Genomic DNA, 21,088 nt, shown 5'->3' on the forward strand with positions numbered 1-21,088 from the left:
AAAAAAAAAGGAGGAAAAAAAAGGAAAAATGTCAAATAGTTAAACAGTGCCTATGGAGTTATGTCATGTATATTCTGGGATCCCGAGAAACTTAACAGGGAGGAGTGGGGAAGTTTAAGTTGGTCGGTAGTTCTCATTTAAGATATCCACACTCTGCTAAGAATGGCATAGGGCTAACTGATTTGGAGACCAGATGCTTCAAATATGAACAAAAACCATGAGAACAAAATTTTCTAAAAACTGTAGGCTTTTTTATTCAGTTAAGAGGTAGACAGATGAACATGGAAGGCTGTCCCATTTTACTTGCCCAAAGTTCATATTCCACTTCATTCATCCATCCCACACTGCCAGAAATCTTAAATAACCACAACTGCCAGAAGGCTTTTTCTTCCTACTTCTTTTTAGCAATAATAGTCAATGAATTGCTTGCAAAGAAGTTACTACTAACTTAAATCTTCACCGTGTCCAAAGAACCTCGTCCCTATAAGAAGTTCCCACATATGCCAATGGAACCTGCCACTACCGGACAGGAGGGCAGAGTACAAACGGCTCTATTTCTCTAAGAGACTACAAGGGAAGCTTCAGTTATGTTTCTGTTGTTAAGTCCCTGTGCATGTTAGGGCAGAAGCTGGTGAAACCACCAAAGCAGAGCACACTGTGTCAAATGGCTCTGAATGGTTTAAAAAGAAAAAAAAAAAAAAAAAAAAAATCACAAGTTATCTTCAGAGACAACATTAAAACATAATGGAATTGAAGCCTGATACAAAAAGTAGAGAATTATGTACAGGAATTCACAGCCCAGAAGGAAAAGGGACCTTAATAGGAACCAGTGGAAACCTGGCTATTTTACATAGCTAATTTTGAGACAAGTCATATTTAGCACAAAAGCAATTATAGCACAAGTAACACTTCCCTCCCACAGCTCCCAAACTTTAAAAAGACTCTTGTCGGTCTTCTGTAACACTGTGATCATTCTTCAAAGGAGCAGGAATGTGTAAGGTGGCCCCAAACATTGACAGGAATTTTAATCTCAAACAGCTTCACGCTCAGAGGATGACATATTTGAAGACTGCCATAATAGCAGCACTGATAACGCCAGAAATGGGGACTGTAACAAACCAGGCCATAAAAATGTTGCGGAAGAGTCGCCAATCAACAGCCTTTTTGGATCGGAGCCAGCCAACAGATACAACAGAACCCACCTAGCAGAGAAAGGGAATCAAGGAAACTGATTAGTAAAGGCCAATGGCATTTTGGTAACAGACACATGACCTTATTTATGTAGATAAGGAGCCCCAGACTGCTGGATGAGACTGATTCCATCAAAGATGGTTTGTATTAAGAAGATTACTAATAAGAAGATAAAAACAATATAAAAATCCAATCATTAAGTCTGTGCCAATTGGGGTAAAATAGGAGAACACTTCCTTTTTCTCTTCTGAGCTACTGCAATTTAATCAACTACTTTAATGAACTACTTTAATATTGAACCACTTGGGGTGCCTGGGTGGCTCAGCTGGTTAAGCGTCCGACTCAATCTCAGCCTCAGGTCATGATCCTGCAGTTCGTGAGTTGCAGCGCAGAGCCTGCTTGGGATTCTGTCCCCACCCCCCAAATAAATAAACTTAAAAAAATATATTGAACTACTTTAATAAGAAGTTATTTTAAGTTTTAGGTTTTCCAAATATCATTTCAGAGGGAGGCAGATATTAGACCTCATAGCCAGTGACGTAGAGATATCCTGGAAGAAAAAGGATAACTGACAGACTCCATCTTTTTAAGATCAACCAACTTAAATTGCCTTAAGGAAGCCAGTTTCTTCCTCTTCCCACAGTTAATGCATGGCCATCACGCAAAGTCTAAATTCAACAAGTTTCTTCATACTTTAATTCAGAGAGTCTCTGAATATATTCTTTCCATAAATAAACTGCCCTTCAATGTCCAATAAGCCTCACAGACTTGCTAACCAATACAAAAAGGGCTTTTGCATCATTTGGGGAAAACCTACATCATTTGCTTAAATAAGCATACTAGACCCAAAAATTGTAAAATGTAATAAGCCTTTACATTCTTACAGTCTCGTCCTGAACTTGTGAACTCTTCAAGACTCCAACTGTATAAAACTTTCTAAACCACAGTTTCACACTTAAAAACTCTCTCCATATTATTAGAGCCATTCAACAGACACAATATGTTTACTTACTTTACAATGCGTTGTACTGATGGGAAGACCAATATTTGATGCAATTACCACAGTGAGGGCAGATGCCAGTTCAATACTGAAGCCACTGTAAACATAGAAAGATTAGTTGTCAAGAACAGAAACTGATATTTTAATAAGCTAACATTATCTCAAAGTTAACACAATCTTAGTATGCTCTGATACTCGGTGACAAAACCTTCACTAACAATCTTTAATTCGCTATAGCTCCTGAAATATACTTTAAATCAGGCTCTCGGGGCACCTGGGTAGCTCAGTTGGTTGAGTGTCTGACATCGGCTCAGGTTGTGATCTCACAGTTTGTGACTTCAAGCCCCACATCAGGCGTGCTGTGCCAGCACAGAGCCCACTTTGGATCTTTTGTTCCCCCTCTCTCTGTTCCTCCCCCGTTCACACTCTCACACTCAAATAAAACACTAAAAAAAATTAATAAATAAATCAGGTTTAGGCGCCTGGGTGGCTCAGTTGATTAAGCATCCAACTTCGGCTCCGGTCATGATCTCACAGTCCGTGATTTCAAACCCCGCATTGGGCTCTGTGCTGACAGCTCAGAGCCTAGAGCCTGCTTTGGATTCTGTGTCTCCCTCTCTCTGACCCTCCCCTGTTCATGCTCTCTCTGTGTCTCAAAAATAAATAAACATTAAAAAAAAATTTAAGTAAATATATCAGGTTCTCTTCCCTCTTCTCTAATGTTTTGAGGTTTTAAGGTTTTCTGGAAGCTCGTTATTAAAGTTTGCACTTTTATTTTGAAGAATTTAATAATCAGTCTCAGCTCCCAAGTAAAGACAAACTATACATAGCTATTCACTCCACACACACCTTTCTCAGAAAAGCTGTACTGTTAAGAAACCACTGGAAATTAATATTTGACCAAAATTATGTTTAAGGGCCAGACAGTATGTAAAACCTACAAGTTCACACAATGAGAGTAACATCAGGAACTTATATAAGCTTGGGTTACTTTAGATGAAGAGTTGTGTGGTAACACTACACAGTACTATGAACCTTAAGAAAATGAGCATTAATCTTTCTAAGACCTGCTTTGCCAACTTACCTAGAAGGTGTGATCGGTGTCAGATCTTTCCCCATGGTCTGGATAACTCTCCTTCCCCAAACCCACAGACCAATACAAATACCGACTCCACCATAGAGCAGAAGCCATATCGGTGTTGCCACTTTTGAAGAAACATCTCCTGTGTCATAAACCAGATATAAAGCAACCAGAGGACCGATGGCATTGCTGAAAGAAAAAAAGAGGATGAAGATGATTTTTCAGGCAGAACTAGAATTTCGCAAGATCCAGTTTGCTAAATGACCTACTAGATTATTCAAAGCAAAGCTGGCAAGCTCATCCAAAAGAAATAAATGAAACCCCAACATACACAGCAGAAGAAAATAAAAGCTGCTCTCAGAAGAATCCCATGCATTTGGTGGCCTATCTTCCAATAGGTAGCCTAAAAAAAACGCAGGTTCCAATGGCCAGTTTACAAACCACAAGACTAAGGCTAACAACTAACAAATTCATTCCTTAGGGACAGTGATTAAGTTTTTCATCTTACACTCAGAGAATTTACTATCAAAGAACTGGATTCTATCTCAATAGACAAGACCATTCTTTGTAATCTCTCTAAAGAAAAAAATTGTACTGCCTGTTTAATAAGTCAATAACTCCTCTGACCTCATCCTTTCTAGACTATTTAGTGTCCCACGGGGTGGTATGAGCAGCACAACCACAAGCAGAGCCTTATAAAAGGGATAACGTGATATAAAAATAGAAAGTGTGGTGGGGGGTACTTGGGTGGCTCAGTAGGTTAAGTGTTCAACTCTTTTTTAATTAAAAATTTTTAAACGTTTTTATTTTTGAAAGACAGAGCTCAAGCAGGGAGGGGCAGAGAGGGAGACCCAGAATCCGAAGCAGGCTCCAGGCTCTGAGCCATGAGCACAGAGCCCAACGTGGGGCTGAAACTCACAAACTGTGAGATCATGACCTGAGCCAAAGTCAGACGCTTAACCAACTCAGCCACCCAGGCACCCTTAAGTGTCTGACTCTTGCTTTGGCTCAGGTCATGATCTTATGGTTCCTGAGTTCTAGTCCCATGTCAGGCTCTGCACACTGGCCAGGAGAAGCCTGCTTGGGATTCTCCCTCTCCCGGGCCCTCCACTGCTTGTACTCGCTTCCAAAATAAATAAATAGGGGTGCCTGGGTGGCTCAGTCGGTTGAGCGTCCGACTTCAGCTCAGGTCATGATCTCATGGTTCGTGGGTTCGAGCCCTGCGTCGGGCTCTGTGCTGACAGCTCGGAGCCTGGAACCTGCTTCTGATTCTGTGTCTCCCTCTCTCTCTGCCCCTTCCCTGCTCATGCTCTGTCTCTGTCTCTCAAAAATAAATAAATGTAAAAAAAATTTTTTTTAAATAAACAAACTTAAAAAAAAAAAAGAAAAGAAAGCGTGAGGCTGAGATTCCAAGTCAACTGACCTGACATCATTTCCACCATGGGCAAATGACCCAAAGCAGGCTGTCAGGATCTGCAGGAACTGGAAGAGGAGAGATACCTCCGGTTTATCCTGGTCATACCATTCTTCTAGAGAGCTGCTACTTCCTTTTCTGTCACCCAGACCCATCTCTGCCTTGACACTCATGTCCATCTCAGATGCCGAGTGAATATCAGACACAGCATTGCAGTAACTGGTGTAACTATCCATTCGAATTCGCTTCTTGCTCTCCGCGTTAGGCCATGTCAGCTTCTCCATTTCTTCACCTTTCTGTTCACCTTCTTTGGCACGGAATGAATCCAGAGGCATGCCACAAATTGCCATGGTGTAGGAAGTATAGCTATTATTGCGCCTCAAGGGTTTGTCGCCAGAGTCTCCCATGCAGTCTCCCACCTTGGCAAGATGTAATTTATGCAGCAGCTCTTTGTATAAGCCAGAATCTTTATGCACGGTATGATACTGATAGTGGCCACTGGAGTTCATCTGGTTACTGACGGCTTGATTGAACTGAACAAGGTTCCCATTAGGCAACTGAACTGCTCCTGGCCAAGACCAAAACAGTCACATTAAATACAAAGACCATCAGATCCAAACAGTGAGCCCCCTCACCAGTACAGGTAACAAAGTAAAACTCTTATTTTCCCCACTGAAGAAACCACTCACCATTCATGGCGCTGTCTATGCTGGTTTCCTCTTTCAGGTCCACACTGGGAAGCCTCTCTCGCTCTGGAGCTTCCTCCAAGTCTCCAAGTTTGAATGAGACTGTTCTCTCCTCCACCACAGCCCGGAGGGGCACAGTGGCAGATCCTACCTCAGAAACGGGACTCCTGGTTTCAATATCACTGACAGACAACTTTGTTTCTTCATGGTCTTCTTTCAAGCTATTCTTTTTTTCCATTAAGGGGCTTTCAGAAGGACTAGACTTTATTTCTCCTAGAAAAAACGGGGGATTTTTGTTTGGTTTTGACCAAACTAACTTGTTCCCCATCTCCCCTTTCCCCCCACCTCAAAAAAATCCAACTCAAAAATATATTTCAATGAAAATTCTGGATAATATTCCTGTCTACTTCATTTGCCATATCTCCTATCTTTCCTTTGCAAAGATATAGCAATGCTTCAGGGGTCACAAGCTTTTTCAGTAAAGGGCCAGACCGTAAAATATTTTTTTAGGCTTTGTGGGCTCTGTTGTGTATTCCTGTCCTTCACAAGACAAAGATTGTTGTTTTACAAGGGTAAAAACCATTCTTAGTTCCCTGCTGACCCATTCTGAGGTGAAAGATACCTCAAAGCATGAGGCTGACAGACTGAAAGTTTAGACTGCATCTAGTTTATGTTCTTCTTAAAAAAGGAATGCCCCCAAATTTCAGTCCAGGAGCTCAAGTAAAGCAACAGAGCTCAATGCAGGCAACTAAAGATGACAACTTGAATTTCCACCTCCTGAAACAGAGATGTGCCTTATGGTTCTACCTTATGGTTCTAAATGCCATGACTACACAGGAATATTTATTTTCTGCCCATCCTACCGATGCCCAGTATGTTTACATGTTCATTCAGGCATCACAACTAGGCTACAGACTAGGACATAAAACATATCAAGACTTGTATCATCTTCTCCCAGACTGGGGGAAAAAAGAGGTCAGAAAGTGGTGCAAGCCTTGTTCCCACTGTCCGCTCAGCACAACCAGACTAGCAAAGACCAGAGCCTCTCAGAGGCGTCTCAGTGCAGCTGCATGACGCAGCACTCTTCCTAAGGCCTCTGCAGTCTGTGCATCCGTCCATTTCTGAACAACAAACTTGAAATCACTAACCAAGCATTTGCAGATAGAAAGGGCTGAGAAGATTACTTTAAAAGCTCTCAGCCAGTAAGGAAATGAATACAAGGTTTAAATAAGACTGATGCTAACCAAAATTTATTGTATTTAATTATACTCTACTACCGTGTGATAGTAATGATCTAAATGATTCCTTCACATTAACACTGGAAAATGTCTACCTCTAGAATCTGTGCTATAATTCTGAGAATTAACGAAATCTAAAGTCAGATATAAATATGTGACTTAGCTTTACAGGCCCAAATCTGAAATTACACACAGAAGTAGTTCAGATAAATGTTTCTTGAAAATATTTTGTATTTACTCCTTATTTTATATTAAGATATCCTCACACTTCCCAATTAATGTAAGCTACATCTCTATATATTTTTGTCACCAGCAACTGATGTACGGTAAAAAAAAAAAAAAAAAAAAAAAATTACATTAAAGGCCCAGTTTGCCCCTAGCATATGTCAAAAATCTCTTATAACTAAGGGCGCCTGGGTGGCTCAGTCAGTTGGGCGACCGACTTCGGCTCAGGTCATGATCTCACAGTCCGTGAGTTCGAGCCCTGCATCAGGCTCTGTGCTGACAGCTCAGAGCCTGGAGCCTGTTTCGGATTCTGTGTCTCCCTCTCTCTCTGACCCTCCCCCCGTTCATGCTCTGTCTCTCTCTGTCTCAAAAATAAACGTAAAAAAAAAAAAAAAAAAAAAAATCTCTTATAACTAGGTCTCAGGTCATTTCAAGTCAATAAAAACAGTTTGGGCAGGGGCACCTGACTGGCTAAGCCAATTAAGCGTCCAACTTCCACTCAAGTCATGATCTCACAGTCTGTGAGTTCAAGCCGTGCATCAAGCCCAGTGTCAGACTGCTTGGGATTCTCTCTCCCTCTCTGCTTCCCTTCGCCCACTTGCACGCGCTCTCTCTCTCAAAATAAAAAAAATTTAAAAACCTAGTCTCTCTCTCTCAAAAAAAATTAATAAAAATTTAAAAACCTAGTTTAGAACAATAAACCCATATTTTGAAATCTCATTTAAATGTGTGACTTCGCCAATCTACCCAAATAGTGAGTTTCTGTACACAAGAAGTTAAAAGACACATTGCTAGTTAAAACGATCTGCTACAATTTGTTACTTACGTTCAATTTTTCTCTTCATCCTGGGACATACAAAGAACCAGACGATAAGGGCACAGAAAACTGCACATCCCACCGAGATGAGGATGGTGCCCCACAGAGGAAGTTTGTCAAAGCCCAGCACTAGGAGATAAAATGGTGCATCTTGAAAACCCCAGGGCGACAGCCCCCTGCAACAACGTGTAAACCCTCCTCGGGGGGACTCTGGGGTTCCCCCCAAGCCAGCCCATCACCCTTTACAACTGCTGCCAGCCTTAGGTCCACAGGGTTTATTGTACTGACTACACAAATTCAGGAGAAAAATCCAATGGTCATCTGAAACCCACACCTCCACCTCTGGCCCACTCTCCACACCTACTGGATTCAAGTCCCCCAAGTTCCTTCAAAAACTAGCTTTTTTCCCTTTCTTTGTTTAGAAGATAAGGATTACTATACTCTGAGGATCTGCAACTAGCTATGAAAAAAAGGAAGCATTCCACTCCCTAGCCTCCACATGGTAGCTGCCACACATTATGTTTGCACATACAGATTTTAATGTTAAAAAAGGGACCCTAAGAATCACATTTGTCATACTGATAAAATTTTCTGTGGAAGTTAATCGAATCCATTGTACTAACCTCCAGCAAAAACCTTTAATAAGATTATCTCTTAGGATACATTATCAAACTAAGATACAGAAAAACCGGAATATTATCTATCAAAAGATAAGGATAGTTCAAAGGACCATCTTTCACAAAAATAGTTTAGTGGTAATTTCATTAACAAGGCATATCTTAGAGACATGCCTACTTTTCACATGGCTTTGGGATCATTAATATCAGTCCTCATGTGCTTACCCCTTAACTGCCAATAGGCTTCAAGCCACTAGCCTATACTAAGGACAGAAGCAAAGCACTACAGAATTCTATTTAAGCCTGTAAGATGTTATAATGATCTGTAGTTCATCCACAAATAGCTTGGCTACCTGCAGTTCTTTTGCTTTATTCTGATAGGAATAGATTACCTATAAAATGGAAAATCTATTGCCCCCCAATGATTAATATTTAAAAATCAGATGTAACCGTGGTCCCTTCAAAACTAAAGTTCTATAGTGACTACAAATCTTTCCATTTTAATTCCTATCAATTCTGACCATGTAGTCACACAAACTAAAATATACATGAAGCTTAATTAATCTCTATCACAGTTTAAATCTATGTTCCAAGCCAAAAGGGGAAATGAGAAAGGGAAATTTTTCTTGTAAATGATCCACAAAGAACAGAACAAAAATATCCCAAGTTCCTTTTTCAAAAATGATTGCAAGTTTAAGTTTCTAATTTCACTGAACTATGACCTTTGCTGCTACCAGATAAAACATCTGTGCTTACAGTGTCACAGGAGACTTTAGTTTAGCATGAAGAACTCAATTTAAAACATAATTGGAAATGTAGCATGCAAGCTTTTCTTTGCCTGTACCATTTGGTGAGGAGTCTGGTATCCCCTAAGTAAGATCAATATTCTCATAAAGTTATCCATTTTCTTCCCTAATTATTCCAAGAATAAAGACAAGGTTAAAAATACTTAGCTAATTCCATTTTTGGCCAGTGACTTACTACTTCAGTGAAGTTTAAGAACCAATTTACAATCCATTAATCAGAAACCAATTTAGTGGGCTCCAATGAGCATTAAAAAAAAGCTAAAGAGAAGTATCTGAAAACATGAGGACACAGCACATAGTAATGGTAAGTAGCTTCTAAATACTATTCTAGTTTTCTTTCCCTCTCTGTCTCTACGTGCACATATGTCTTGGGCAGCAACGTACAGTGTATTTTTTCCAGTGGGTCACAATTAAAAGATCAAAAGCCACTCGCCTGACCATCAAGTCAAAAGACCCTAGAGAGCGAACATGAACTGATAAAAAGCAGGTACTGTCAAGTTACAAGTTAGTAATCTTTTTCAGTTGCTAAATTGAACACGGATCATATTTTTATCCATGCTTTGCCTTAGTCCCAAAATAAAAGTAATCATCCCAATCTTTATATCCTCACAAATTATTTTTCCTCTTAGCTGCATGAATTTCTTCTTCCAAATGCACTTAGATCAGGTGTTTAAACATCCCAACTCTTCTCATTCAAGCAGATTCAGGGAAGTAAATTTAGTGCTTAGAAACAAAAGTAGCTCCATTTGGGAGAGAAAAAAGAGAATATCCAGCAAACCAGTCCTAAATGACTGATTATTGAAGACCAAATATAACTAATTACTCTTCAGCAGTTGAGGTCAGTATCAATTCCAGTTATTTTTAGCACAGAAAGGAGAAAGGGAGGGAGAAGATCATATTATCGGTGGATCCTGTGAAGACTATAAAGAGTAAAGGTCTGTAGTGATTTAGAATCTGAGCAGGTCTCTTTGGTTGAAAAACTATCTAGGTTAACTCAGCATACACTAGCCTGCAGCCTTCTGAAATGGGCGCAGGCCAGCCACCTTCTAGGAGATTTCAGCCCTGTAAAGCAAAAAGGGGTAAATTGGGCATTTAATGCAAGTCTTATAAACAACGTTAAATTCACATTTAAATATTTTGATATGTACTTACAAGGTGCTCCAGTATACATGATGGAAAAGAGGTTTATTCCAACTGTGCAGGCATAGAAAACTGGCAAAGCTCGCAAACCATTAGGAACGGGATCTGTCTAAAAAAGATTATCAAGATCAGTATCTTGAAAGGTGTTATAAAATTATGTTAACTAACTTGAACTTAAATTTTAAAAAAGGGGGGGGGGGGTTAAGTTAACTCATTTCCATAGAACTTTGTAAAAGGGCAGGTTCAGGAATTACATAAGGCCAGTTAATGGTATCCATAGTAGTAGGAAAAGCCCAGTTGGCCTTGCTCCTGAAAGTCTCCTTACCAAGGCTGATCTCATCTTTTACATCTACCTGAATTTAAATTTGTGTTTGTTTTAGGTGTTTTTTTGGGGGGGGTGGGGGGGTGCTATTTTTCTAACAAAGTCACCTACACCAGTGACTGGTAATGTCTCAAATAATGTTTCAACACCCAGAGTCCTAAGGTACCTGACTGTCCAGATGTAAATCCGAGCATACACCTGAGATGTACTATACATTTGTAAAAGATATCAAGAAATAGACTATGAGATGTCAGGACATTTCTCACCATGCCTGCAAAGATTTCTTAAAATCAAAACATGCAGAATTACCTGCAACAACAATCTTATCTAGACATTAACAAATACACCACTATTAATGACTTACCAAAGAGCTAAGATAAAAATCAATTGTATACTAAGTTACCTCCTCATTCAACAGACTGTACCAAACACAATCCTGGGCACTAAAATATGGGAGTGAATGAGAAAGTTCCTGCCCTCAGAGAACTAACATTTACATTCTAATACAGAATAATGTAAAGTAGCAATAAATGCTATGAAGAAAATAAAGAAGGGTAAGGAAGAGGCAGTGATGGAAGGCAGAACACACTGGGAATTATCAGTGGAACAAAGACACAAACCTGGTAAGTCAACAAGCCATGTACATACATAAGGGGGGCGGGGGGGGGGGGACAACACAGAATATTGCAGACAGAGATATCAGCAAGTGTAAAAACCCTGAGGCAAAAAACTCAGGAATTGCAAAGAGGCCAGTGTGACTGGAAATAAAAAGAGCTCCACTTAGAACAAATGTGTATTAATTCTACAGGAAAACACCCAGGTCAAACACTTAAAGAGAACACAAACTTGAATATATGGGAAGGCTAAACTATGAAGATGTTATCCTAAAGGTTTAATGCTGTCTGGATAGCAATCCAAAAGAAAATCTTGGGAAAGAAGAGAAAGATCCAAAGTGCTTCTAAAGCTTCTAACTAGGATAATCAACAGTTGGGAAGAGGGAGGTAGTGGCTGAAGACAAACACAACAGAAGAGAAAGGAAAGATGCCATTCAAAATCAGTAGAGATGGGCCCTCACTGAAAAACACTTTGAATTTTAGCTTCCCATGAGGTGCGTGGGTGGTTCAGCTGGTGAAGCGTCAGGACTTTTGATATGGCTCCGGTCAGGTCGTGATCCTACCGGTGTTGAAATCAAGCCACAAGTTGGGCTCCGTTGTGAGCCTGCTTGGGATTGGTCTCTCACTCTCTCTGCCCCTCTCTCCCACTCTCTCTCTCAAAATATTTTTTTTTTAAAGTTAATTTTAGGGGCACCTGGGTGGCTCAGTCAGTTAAGGGTCCAACTTCAGCTCAGGTCATGACCTCACAGTTTGTGAGTTCGAGCCCCGCATTGGGCTCTGTGCTGGGCTCTGTGCTGACAGCTCAGAGCCTGAAGCCTACTTCAGATTCTGTGTCTCCCTCTCTCTGTTCCTCCCCCACTCGCACTCTGTCTGTCTCAAAAATAAATAAAGATTAAAAAAAATTCAAAAACTTAAAAAAAAGTTAATTTTAGCTTCCCTATCCATACTTTAAATATATATAAACACATCAATAAATACACAAATAAATACGTGCTACATATAGAGAAATAGCCAAAATAAAAATGATAGCCTATACCTAGAACTATTCAGCATCCTGGAATAACTCAACAGTGTGGGACACACTCCAAGGGCAATCAATAAGCTATCAATTCATAAGATCCCCCCAAAATCAAAACCCATTAGAGATCTATAAACATTATGTAGGGACTTCTCTTAACAGATTTTCAAATACAATTTGGTAATATGGTATCAAATCAAACTAATTAGAGTTGAGAAATAATAGGTTTTATTTTATTTTTCTGGGTTTTATTTTTCTGTACAGTCCAATTATGTATTCCCTGAGGTAACCAGTATTTAATTAGTAGCAGGGAAGGTAGTAAATGAATGATACTTGTGGTTTATTATGAAATACAAGCTCACCATCTTTTAAAAAAAGGCAAAGTTCATAAATCTAGGAACTTTTACTCCCTCCAGACTCGTCTCGGTCACTCGCAAGAGATAACCAAGGCTAACAACTTTATAAGATTTGTATTACTGTATGACCCATCTAACTACACACTTGGAACTTTATCTGGAAATAATGTAAATATCTCATCATCCAGTCATGTGAGATGGGAAGGGGGCGGGGGGAGTCTTGGTAACTCCCCATCCCCAACCAGAATAGTTCATTGTTTACATACTGGATGTTCTGATAAGCCTCTAAAGAAAAAGGCTCCTCTGAGTTTGAAAAGATGTCCTAGATTTAATGTGATTCCTAACAAAAGGGAGACTGCTCAAAGACCCATTTTTCTCTGACTAGCATTTAAATAATAGGATAACTTTCCCTTTTCCCCCATTCCTTTATTGCCCCTAGCCTTTAAGGAGAAGTACCTCATCTCCACTCTGGATTTTCCTACTAGACTACCCAACACCCTTGGCACAGACATCAGAAAACAGAAAATTTTAAAAAAGCAATTTTAATGTTAATTTCCAAAAGAGAATCTTAAGTTGAAAAGCAGCTTAATGGTCAAATATTCAGACTTTAACAGCCAGTACCCCCAAAGGTTACCAGCATAAGGATGTTTTGAGATTTAAAATCGAACAGTAACCACAACTATTCACATTCATCACCCAAAAACTCATTAGCAGATTGGACACAAGACTATGATGGGTCACAGGGAGGACAGGGGAGTTTGGAGGTAAAAAAAAAAAAAAAAGTCCTCAAAGTCAATACTGCTAAACACTATTCCAATCATTCTTGATCATGCTCTCATCCTCATACCTACATAAAGAATATATTGTTACAAAGGGAATATATTTAACTCCAGCTCCAGCTCTCAACTGTGGGTAGAAAAATACCTGCCATGCAGTTCTCAAATGAGAGATACTGAACACCTAAAAATCCCTCTTTGCACCTCAGAGCACCACCATTTCCCCTCCAAGAAAGAAGACAAGTTTTATCTTGAGACATACAAAGCCTCTCCAGAATCAGAACAATCTGCTTCCCAATAAATAATCAACAAAGACCCAGTGTAAAGTTTCATAAAGCAGGAATCCATAATACAGGATCCTATGTATTCTCCTTGTTCTCTGGTATGGAGTAATCTATATGGCTCTAATAAAAATACTGAAAAATCTGATCTGTGACTACCAGTAAGCCTCGAACCTAAGCATCATGTTATCTATCATATGCTACAACAATTCTGGGGATCCGGCGGGTAGCTCATCAAATCTGCTTGCTAAATAAAACGGTATCAAACTTCAAGTCCATCAGTAGTAACAATGAACTATTTACTCTCAAATTCTAACCAATCTATAAATATTTCAATTTTCCAAGTATTCAACTGCTATATTCTGGCAGACTCAGGCCATAGGAAAGAACAATTAATGAATCAATTTACCATAGTGTTTCTACAAAGGCGCAAACCCTTCCCTACAAAAGCTTACAACTAGACCGAACAAGTGGGTCTGAATATATTCTTACCCCTTGAGACTAAGCTACCTATCTCTCTTCACTCAGATGTCTACAGTTTAGGAGCATTTTACAAACTTACAATGGGCCGTTAAGAGCCATTCACCTCAGAAAAAGGACAACTTTGTTTCCTCAGAAAAATGCATTTATTCTTACCAAGTAATTCAGTCCAGTGACAACATCCCTTGTCGTCTACATTTATTTTGGAGCCAGCATCAGACTTCTTGATAAAAGAAATGCTATTGGGTCCCTCAAAAGGGATTTTCAACTGGACAGGAAATTAAATGACTGTCTGGAATTTTTTTTTTTTTTTTTTTTTTTGAGGGCCAAGGGAAAAAACAAAAAACAACTTTACGGGCTCTTTTTACCCCATCTGGGAAATTAGAGTCAAGTCACTGTGAAATATAGAGTCCCCACCCTGAAGCTTATAACCTGGTTATGCTAATCAGCACGACAAAAGTTAACTGCGTGGAAACCCAAACTACTCAATTTAACTGTCGACTAAAAAAACATTATGTCAAGACACATTACGACTTACGAACCCCAAGCTCATAAGTCAAAATGGTCCAAAAACAAAAATAATAATAAGTCAAAATGGTCCATATATGTTGTTGATTTAGAGAAAACAGTAATCTACAAACACCTGTACAAAATCACCCTGAATAAATTTCCTTATTTTTTCATTCCCAGCTTCTCCTCTATTTCTTGGCACACCATATATTCATTCAATTTTTCCTTCCTGAATGCATTCTGGGCTATCGAAAACTTGACTTTTTCAGAGAGCTCAGCAACATACAAGAGGTGTACCAAACACAGACGTATTTTTTAACTTTCCAAGGCCACACTAATCACATCTACAAGAAGGCTAGCAGTCTGAATACCATTGAGTGTGACCCACCAAAGGTCATAAAAGAGGGGAGAGAAAGATTACCTTACGGAGGATGAATGCACGAACAAGGAAGAATAAAATTCCAGACATAATACCAGAAAGCAGTGGAGAGATGAACCAAGACATCACTGGAACAGAACACATTAAAAAGAAAAACGTCAACTGATGAAAATCAGGAACCAAAAAACACTTTAAGTTTTAGTATTCCATCTTCAAAACTTTCCATCCCTCCATTTTACACCATTTATGTCATATAATGCCATGGTAGCACATGACAAGAATAAAAATTAAAAAGCCACTTAAAATTAAACATACCAATTTTTATCAGTTCAGACCACTTGACACCCTCCTGCCCCTTTGCCACGAGGGAGAAACCGATGGTTGCACCAACAATACAATGGGTTCCAGAAATGGGAAGCTTCAAAAACGAAGCCACTAGTTGCCACACAGCAGAACCTGAAACACAGGCAAGTTTTATTAAGTGGCCAAATTCTCAGGAATGCAGTGCCTTCCGAAGAAGAAAACCTGAAAGGGAGAGCCCAAGTATGGAACCACCCGCTTGCTCACCCGCCACCAAGGGGCAATACATAAAAAGAACTTACCAAACATAGCACTGACAGAGCCGGCCATCAACAGCTGTTGGGTCGAGTTGTACATCTCCACGTCGATCAAGCCCTTCCTGATTGTTTCGCTCACTTTGGCTCCCAGAAGGACGGAGCCCACGGTTTCAAAAATACTAGCTAGGATGCAGGCTTGCTTGAGGGTCACTACACCTGAGCCCACAGCTGTACCAAACGAATTTGCTACATCATTGGCTCCCACGGAGAATGCCAAGACAAATGCAATAATGAAGCCCAGGATCAGCATCCATAGGTAGTCCATCAATGGACCAGAAGCAGCAGTAGCAGCAATAGTACTGGTAGTCAGCGTTGCCCCGGTAAATGCCATTCTCTAGACTAGTGGTTTTTATTAATTGTAAGAGAATTACTGAGCGGCTTTCAAGATGTGTAAACAGAATATGAGGTATCAAAAATGCTATAATAAATAATATATATTATATAAAATTAAATACTGTAAACTACGGCACAGAAACCGAGCTGGGGAGTTACTGCTATACGCTGCGTATGAGCATCTGTTGTCTGGGGTTTCTTTGGCTCTGGAGGGCTAAAAGCAAGGAGAATTCCATGGCGGAGAAGAGAAAGGACGCAAGTTCATCCTGGGGGGGAGGGGGGGGAAATAACAATAGCAGCGCGCCCTTGGGGGAACCCTTGCGGCGCCCCACGAGGCTGGGGGCTCCGGCCTTGTCCTCTGGCCGCAGCCCACCGGCCCCGGCCCCGAGCGGGGCGCGCGAGGTGGTGGGCACGTGGCGCCGGGGACCTCCTCGTCAGCGCTCGCCCAGCCCGGAATCCCCCACCCCCACCGCCCGCCGCCCGCCGCCGGCCCGCGCGCGCCCTCCCCGCGAAAACCGGAAAAGGGCCGTTCCCGCGCGCGCCGCCCGAGGACCGCCAAAAAGGCCCGCGGGCGGGCGGGATGGGGGAGGGAGGCGGACGGTAAGGAAGCCAGAATCCCCGTCCGCCGCCCACGCCGGCCCACCAGACCGCCTCCCGCTCGACGGCGTCGGCGCCTGGTCCCGCCGGGAAAGAAAGCCTTTCCAAGGTGGCGCCACCACTCACCAGAGGAAACCAAGGGCCGAGCGGAAGACCAGACGCGCAGGCTGCGGCGGCGGCACGGACGCACGCACCTGTGGTCGGTGAGCAGACGGCCTGGGGCGGAGGCTCGGGGATGGATCGACAGGGCTGGCGACCCACCCAATGAAGCACCCGCGGCGCCTCAGCGGCAGAGAAGAGAGAGCACGCAGCGCGCGCCGGCAGCCATCACTCTGGCAGCACACGCCGCCGGCCGCCACTTATAGCCGGCGCCGCGACCCGCGTGACCCGCAGCGCCTCGCCCCGGCTCCGGAGCCCCGCCCCCGGGGTGGTGCAGCCCACGCCTGCCCGGCGTGCCCAATCGGGTGAGCCCTTCGGCGGCGCTCATTGGCCAGACCCGCGCCCGCGGCCACGCCCCCGGCGGGGAGCTTGTCCACGTGGGGAGGGCCGACCCCCTTTCTGCAGCCTCGCCCTAGCGTCCGTGTAGCGTCTCGCCGCTCGGGTTAGTTACTGGTGGAGGCCGTAGGGGACCCTAGCTGTGCCGCCAGAGGTCGTGGGGCCGACTTATAGGGGCGGCGACCAAGGTCATTCCTAGTTTCCCTTTTGCGGGCCCCATTTCATATTGCTGACCGCTTCTCAAGCCTTCTTTTTAGCTTACTTAATGACCTGCCGCGTCCAGAGGCCACACCTGGCCGAGTTCCCTCCCTCCCGTCCAGTGACGCTGCGGGGGAGCTCGAGCCCTCTGGCTCTGGATCCAGTCTTGGCACGTTGTCGCACCTGTGACTTGCCCTTGGCCAGACAGGCACTGGGGGGGGAGGGGGGGAAAGCTCACGTGGTCGCTTTGCTCCCGCAGTCATGCACTTGGGAGAAAACGGAAAGAGTGAAGAGTCACGAGAACCAGGTTGTCTCCCCGATTATAGCGCAGAGCCTCAGGAAGGCTGTGGGTCATTAATTTCCCTGTAGTGGACCTGTGTTTTCTGCGTGGCGGCTGTGGCAATGGGAGGAAGGACAGTGCTTCAGATTCAAATCCTGACTTCTACTTGCTGCAGTGTGTCACCTTGAGCAAATTCCAGATCTTTCAGACTGCATCGTCACGAATGTAAAACGTTAACAATCAGTACCTACCTTGTGGCAGGATTTAAATGAGTTAACGTGGGCGAATGAGACCAGAGCTGTGTAGGCACCGAACTCTAATTTCCGGTTTGCTCTTAATGTAAAAATGCCTGTTTTAGGATGTAGGAAAGGGTGAAAGGGGATGTTCTCTTTGCATCCCGAAGCTTTCCTATTCTTTTGACATAAAAATTGATTTCTGGTCTCCTACAGGGTATATAATGTAGTTTTGACATTAATAAGATTTGCTGTGCACATTTGAGGGCATTCTGTTGTACAGCTTAAGATCAAAAGTAATCATGCCTGGAGATTAAAGTCGTGGTTTCTTGTCAGGGTTGTAGTGAGACTGAAGAATTTCACCAGAAATACTTAACAGGCTTAGAATGTTCTGGAGCCCTCCCCACCTTTTTGCCATCTCTAGCAGCAGGGCACTGAATAGCAGAAACAAAGATGCTGTAAATCATTGCTATGTCTGGGACATCTATGGAGGCTTGAACTATACATGAGTATCCTCTGACCTACCTCGAACATCTGATGGAGTTCTATGAGTAACAAAGTTACAGAGTTACAAAGCTCTTGGTCCCAAGGTCATGTCTGAAAAAGAAAACTGCATGTCTGGGTGCAATGACCCTACAATGCAATTCTGATGTAATTCTGGCACCTTAAAATGTACTCCTCCCTCAACCTTCAGTTCATTTCAAGGTTATAAAAAAAATTGAATAAAAGGACTGATCTGTTAAAGGTGCTTAGTGTTCTGCCATTTAAAACAATAATTTTGGGGGGGGGGGTGTGAAGTAGGTGAAGGGGATTAATAGTACACTTATGATGAGCCCTGAGTAAATGTGTTAAATTGTTGAATCATCATACACCTGAAGCTAATGTAACACTGTATGTCAATTGTACTTGAATTTAAAAAATAAATAATAAAAATTTTAAAACAATTTTCAAAGCAGTTATTTGTAAGGGAATTGTTTCACAGTATGTGTTTTTTTGTTTTGGGGTTTTTTTGTTGTTGTTGTTTTGTTTTGTTTTCATTTTGTCCATGGGTGTACTTTTGCTCATCTGTGGTATTTAGCCCTTCAAGTTGGCAAATACTTGCTAGACAACCTCTTTGCGGGGGGGGGGGGGGGGGGGGGGCAGCCAGAGTGAGTGAGCACAGTCCAGGCCTTTTGGGATGGGCTTGCAGAGAATGGGAGAGCCCTGGGGCAGAGACTCAGAGAATTCGTCATTACAGATGAATTCTGCCAACATCTTTAAGCTGGTCCTATCCTCCTTCCTTAGGACAACAGAGTGCCTCTGCCAACCAGACTATAAGAAGAGAGAGATGGGAGATTAGGGTGGGTCCTGGCCACCTCACCAGGGGAGAGAGCATCAGTGGAGTACGGCCCTTAGAGACCTGGACTTGTCTTGGTCCTGATAACCTTCATCCTCCCATAGGGGAGAAGAGGTAAGGCTCTGCCTATGAGAGAAGTTACAGTGCCTTGATAATGGAAAGAGGAGGTAAGAGGACCGCCAGTTGACACACAAATGGCACTGGTTCTGACCTTATCGCTGGACGTGGGAAAGAGGGCAGAGAGCATTTGGTCTAGTGGTTAAACAGACTGTAAAGCCATACTATTTGCTCTGCTCTTCACTAGTCCTGTGACCATGGGCAAATTAATTCTCTGCCTTCGTCATCTGTAAAGGGGAGATGTTGAGAGTCCCTACTGTTACAGGGCCATTATGAGGCCTCAAGTTATGTAGAGCCCTTCTAAAGTTCTCGCGCATGGATGGTCCTCTCTCGGCATTCATGTTCTTCTTAAACTAGCTGAAGGCCTGGTGTGTGTGTGTGTGTGTGTGTGTGTGTGTGTGTGTGTGTGAGAGAGAGAGAGAGAGAGAGAGAGAGAGAGAGAGAGAGAGGTGTCAGAGCTGCCATCTGGGCCAAGCTTTTTCACACTTCTCCCACTGCTCAAAGAAAATGAGGGGCCACAAAAACCTGGGACCTTCTGCCACAGGGGGAGGGGCAGTGTGTAGCAGAGGACACATCGTGGGCTCACTGGCCTGGTGGTGGGAGGCCTGGGCCTGGCCCTGGCCCTGGCCCTGACTGCCCACAGGATCTTTGGTAGATCAGAGTTACTCCCACTAAGCTCACAAACCCAAGGGTCCCCCACCCAACCTCATCCTCAAAGAGCACAAAGCAATACAACCTACCACATGCTGCTAAACACCAACCTGGGCACTGCAGGTTTGGAGTTTTCTTGGAGGTGTTTCCATCTCTCACTCACTTGGTGGAGGCTAAGCTTTTGAGATCTGGGAAAGCAGACCCACCACCCCCTGCAGGCCTGCAGAAGTGGGACAAGAGGAGGACGCGACATCACTTCTGCACTTTCAGAGCCCGAGAGACTTGCAGTCAAGGAAATGTTTCTGAGGTCATTGTTCAATGAGCATGAAGTAAGCATCCCGGAAATAGTCTGCTTGGAGGGGACTAACTGCAGTGGAATGGGAACATTGTGGAACAAGACCAGGTTCAAAGGCAATTTCAGAGGCTGTCCATTAGGATTTGGATGGAGCAGGGAAAAGAAGGCAGGAGCCTTTGAATAAATGGAAACTGCCTCTGCTCTACCCACAACTCCCTCCCACTTGGTTATGCTTACACATGAATGAGGTAGGAATTGCTGTGATTGCGACTGATGGTTTACAACTTGCCAAGCACTGTTTCAGGTGCTCTGTATCCTATCATGCGACACTCTCAATAAACTTTAGGTTGATGCACCTTGTTTTGCAGGCTGAGAAACTGAGGCCCAGAGAATGAAGCAACAGTTAAATGAGCAAAGCACTTAACAAACTTCAAGTCCGTAGGTGCCTTTTCTCCGGCTGTCAGTAAGTGCAGAGGCAACTATGATGCCCTAGGGTGTTAACTGTTGTTTGCACTTAACACATTTACTTCCCCCTTCTTTCTTTCTTATTTTTATTCACTCTGTTGCTTTTACAGCCAGCATGTTAAGCTTCCTCAAACCCTGTTGGAATAGAAAGGGCATATCTAGGAGAGCTGACTCCAAGATTGTCCCCAGTTTCTCCAGCACAAGAAGAGGCAGGAAGTCAGGGGCACATGGTCTCTCCAAAAATAAAGTTGATAAAGTAGCCTGACCGTGTCTCAGAGTTCCTGAAAAATCTGTTCTCTTGAGACTTCTCAAGAAAGGAAGTCTGTCTTCCACACACCTGTAGTCAATTCCTATAGGCAATAGGTTCAGAATTAATTAATTAATTAATTAATTAATAATAAATAATAAGGACCACACATCACCATCACCACCTCCACTTTCCTACCTGCTGTGGATGTGGCTGGCCTCTGCCTTCAAACATTTCCTCACTTCCCATCAAATAGGACCGGGCACCAAGTAT

The 21,088-nt window shown here is 42.7% G+C and overlaps 1 protein-coding gene and 1 long non-coding RNA gene across 3 annotated transcripts; one reads left to right on the forward strand and one right to left on the reverse strand.

Moving 5' to 3' along the window:
- Positions 1–229: 229 nt before the first annotated feature.
- SLC20A1 (solute carrier family 20 member 1) lies at positions 230–16,824 on the reverse strand. 2 transcript variants are annotated; one of them, XM_042981992.1, is made up of 11 exons: positions 16,693–16,824; positions 15,554–16,167; positions 15,267–15,407; positions 14,994–15,079; positions 10,228–10,324; positions 7,662–7,781; positions 5,376–5,645; positions 4,696–5,254; positions 3,276–3,461; positions 2,204–2,288; positions 230–1,202 (listed from the first exon to the last, which is right to left on the reverse strand). In XM_042981992.1, exons 2-11 carry the CDS (start codon positions 15,897–15,899, stop codon positions 1,047–1,049), a joined length of 2,046 nt encoding a protein of 681 aa, XP_042837926.1. In that variant the 5' UTR covers positions 15,900–16,167; positions 16,693–16,824; the 3' UTR covers positions 230–1,046. The 2 variants fall into 2 exon arrangements, with proteins under 2 accessions (XP_042837926.1, XP_042837925.1); XM_042981991.1 differs by having other exon boundaries at positions 16,625–16,824.
- A 56-nt stretch (positions 16,825–16,880) lies between these two features.
- Positions 16,881–20,820, forward strand: LOC122237380. The gene is made up of 4 exons (XR_006215882.1): positions 16,881–16,962; positions 18,989–19,154; positions 20,472–20,566; positions 20,679–20,820. It is a non-coding gene; the product is annotated as an uncharacterized LOC122237380 (long non-coding RNA).
- The last annotated feature ends 268 nt before the right edge of the window (positions 20,821–21,088 follow it).

Source organism: Panthera tigris, chromosome A3, assembly GCF_018350195.1.
Source record: "Panthera tigris isolate Pti1 chromosome A3, P.tigris_Pti1_mat1.1, whole genome shotgun sequence".
Classification (NCBI taxonomy): domain Eukaryota; kingdom Metazoa; phylum Chordata; class Mammalia; order Carnivora; family Felidae; genus Panthera; species Panthera tigris.

What these genes read in the sequence shown, in the direction of transcription:
- SLC20A1 (XM_042981992.1), bottom strand. Translation starts at nt 15,899, where the DNA reads ATGGCATTTACCGGGGCAACGCTGACTACCAGTACTATTGCTGCTACT. An exon ending in GTGCATTCATCCTCCGTAAG is followed by an intron (nt 10,325 to 14,993) that starts GTAATCTTTCTC and finishes AATCTTTTTTAG; the next exon opens with ACAGATCCCGTTCCTAATGG. An exon ending in GATGAAGAGAAAAATTGAAC is followed by an intron (nt 5,646 to 7,661) that starts GTAAGTAACAAA and finishes CGTTTTTTCTAG; the next exon opens with GAGAAATAAAGTCTAGTCCT.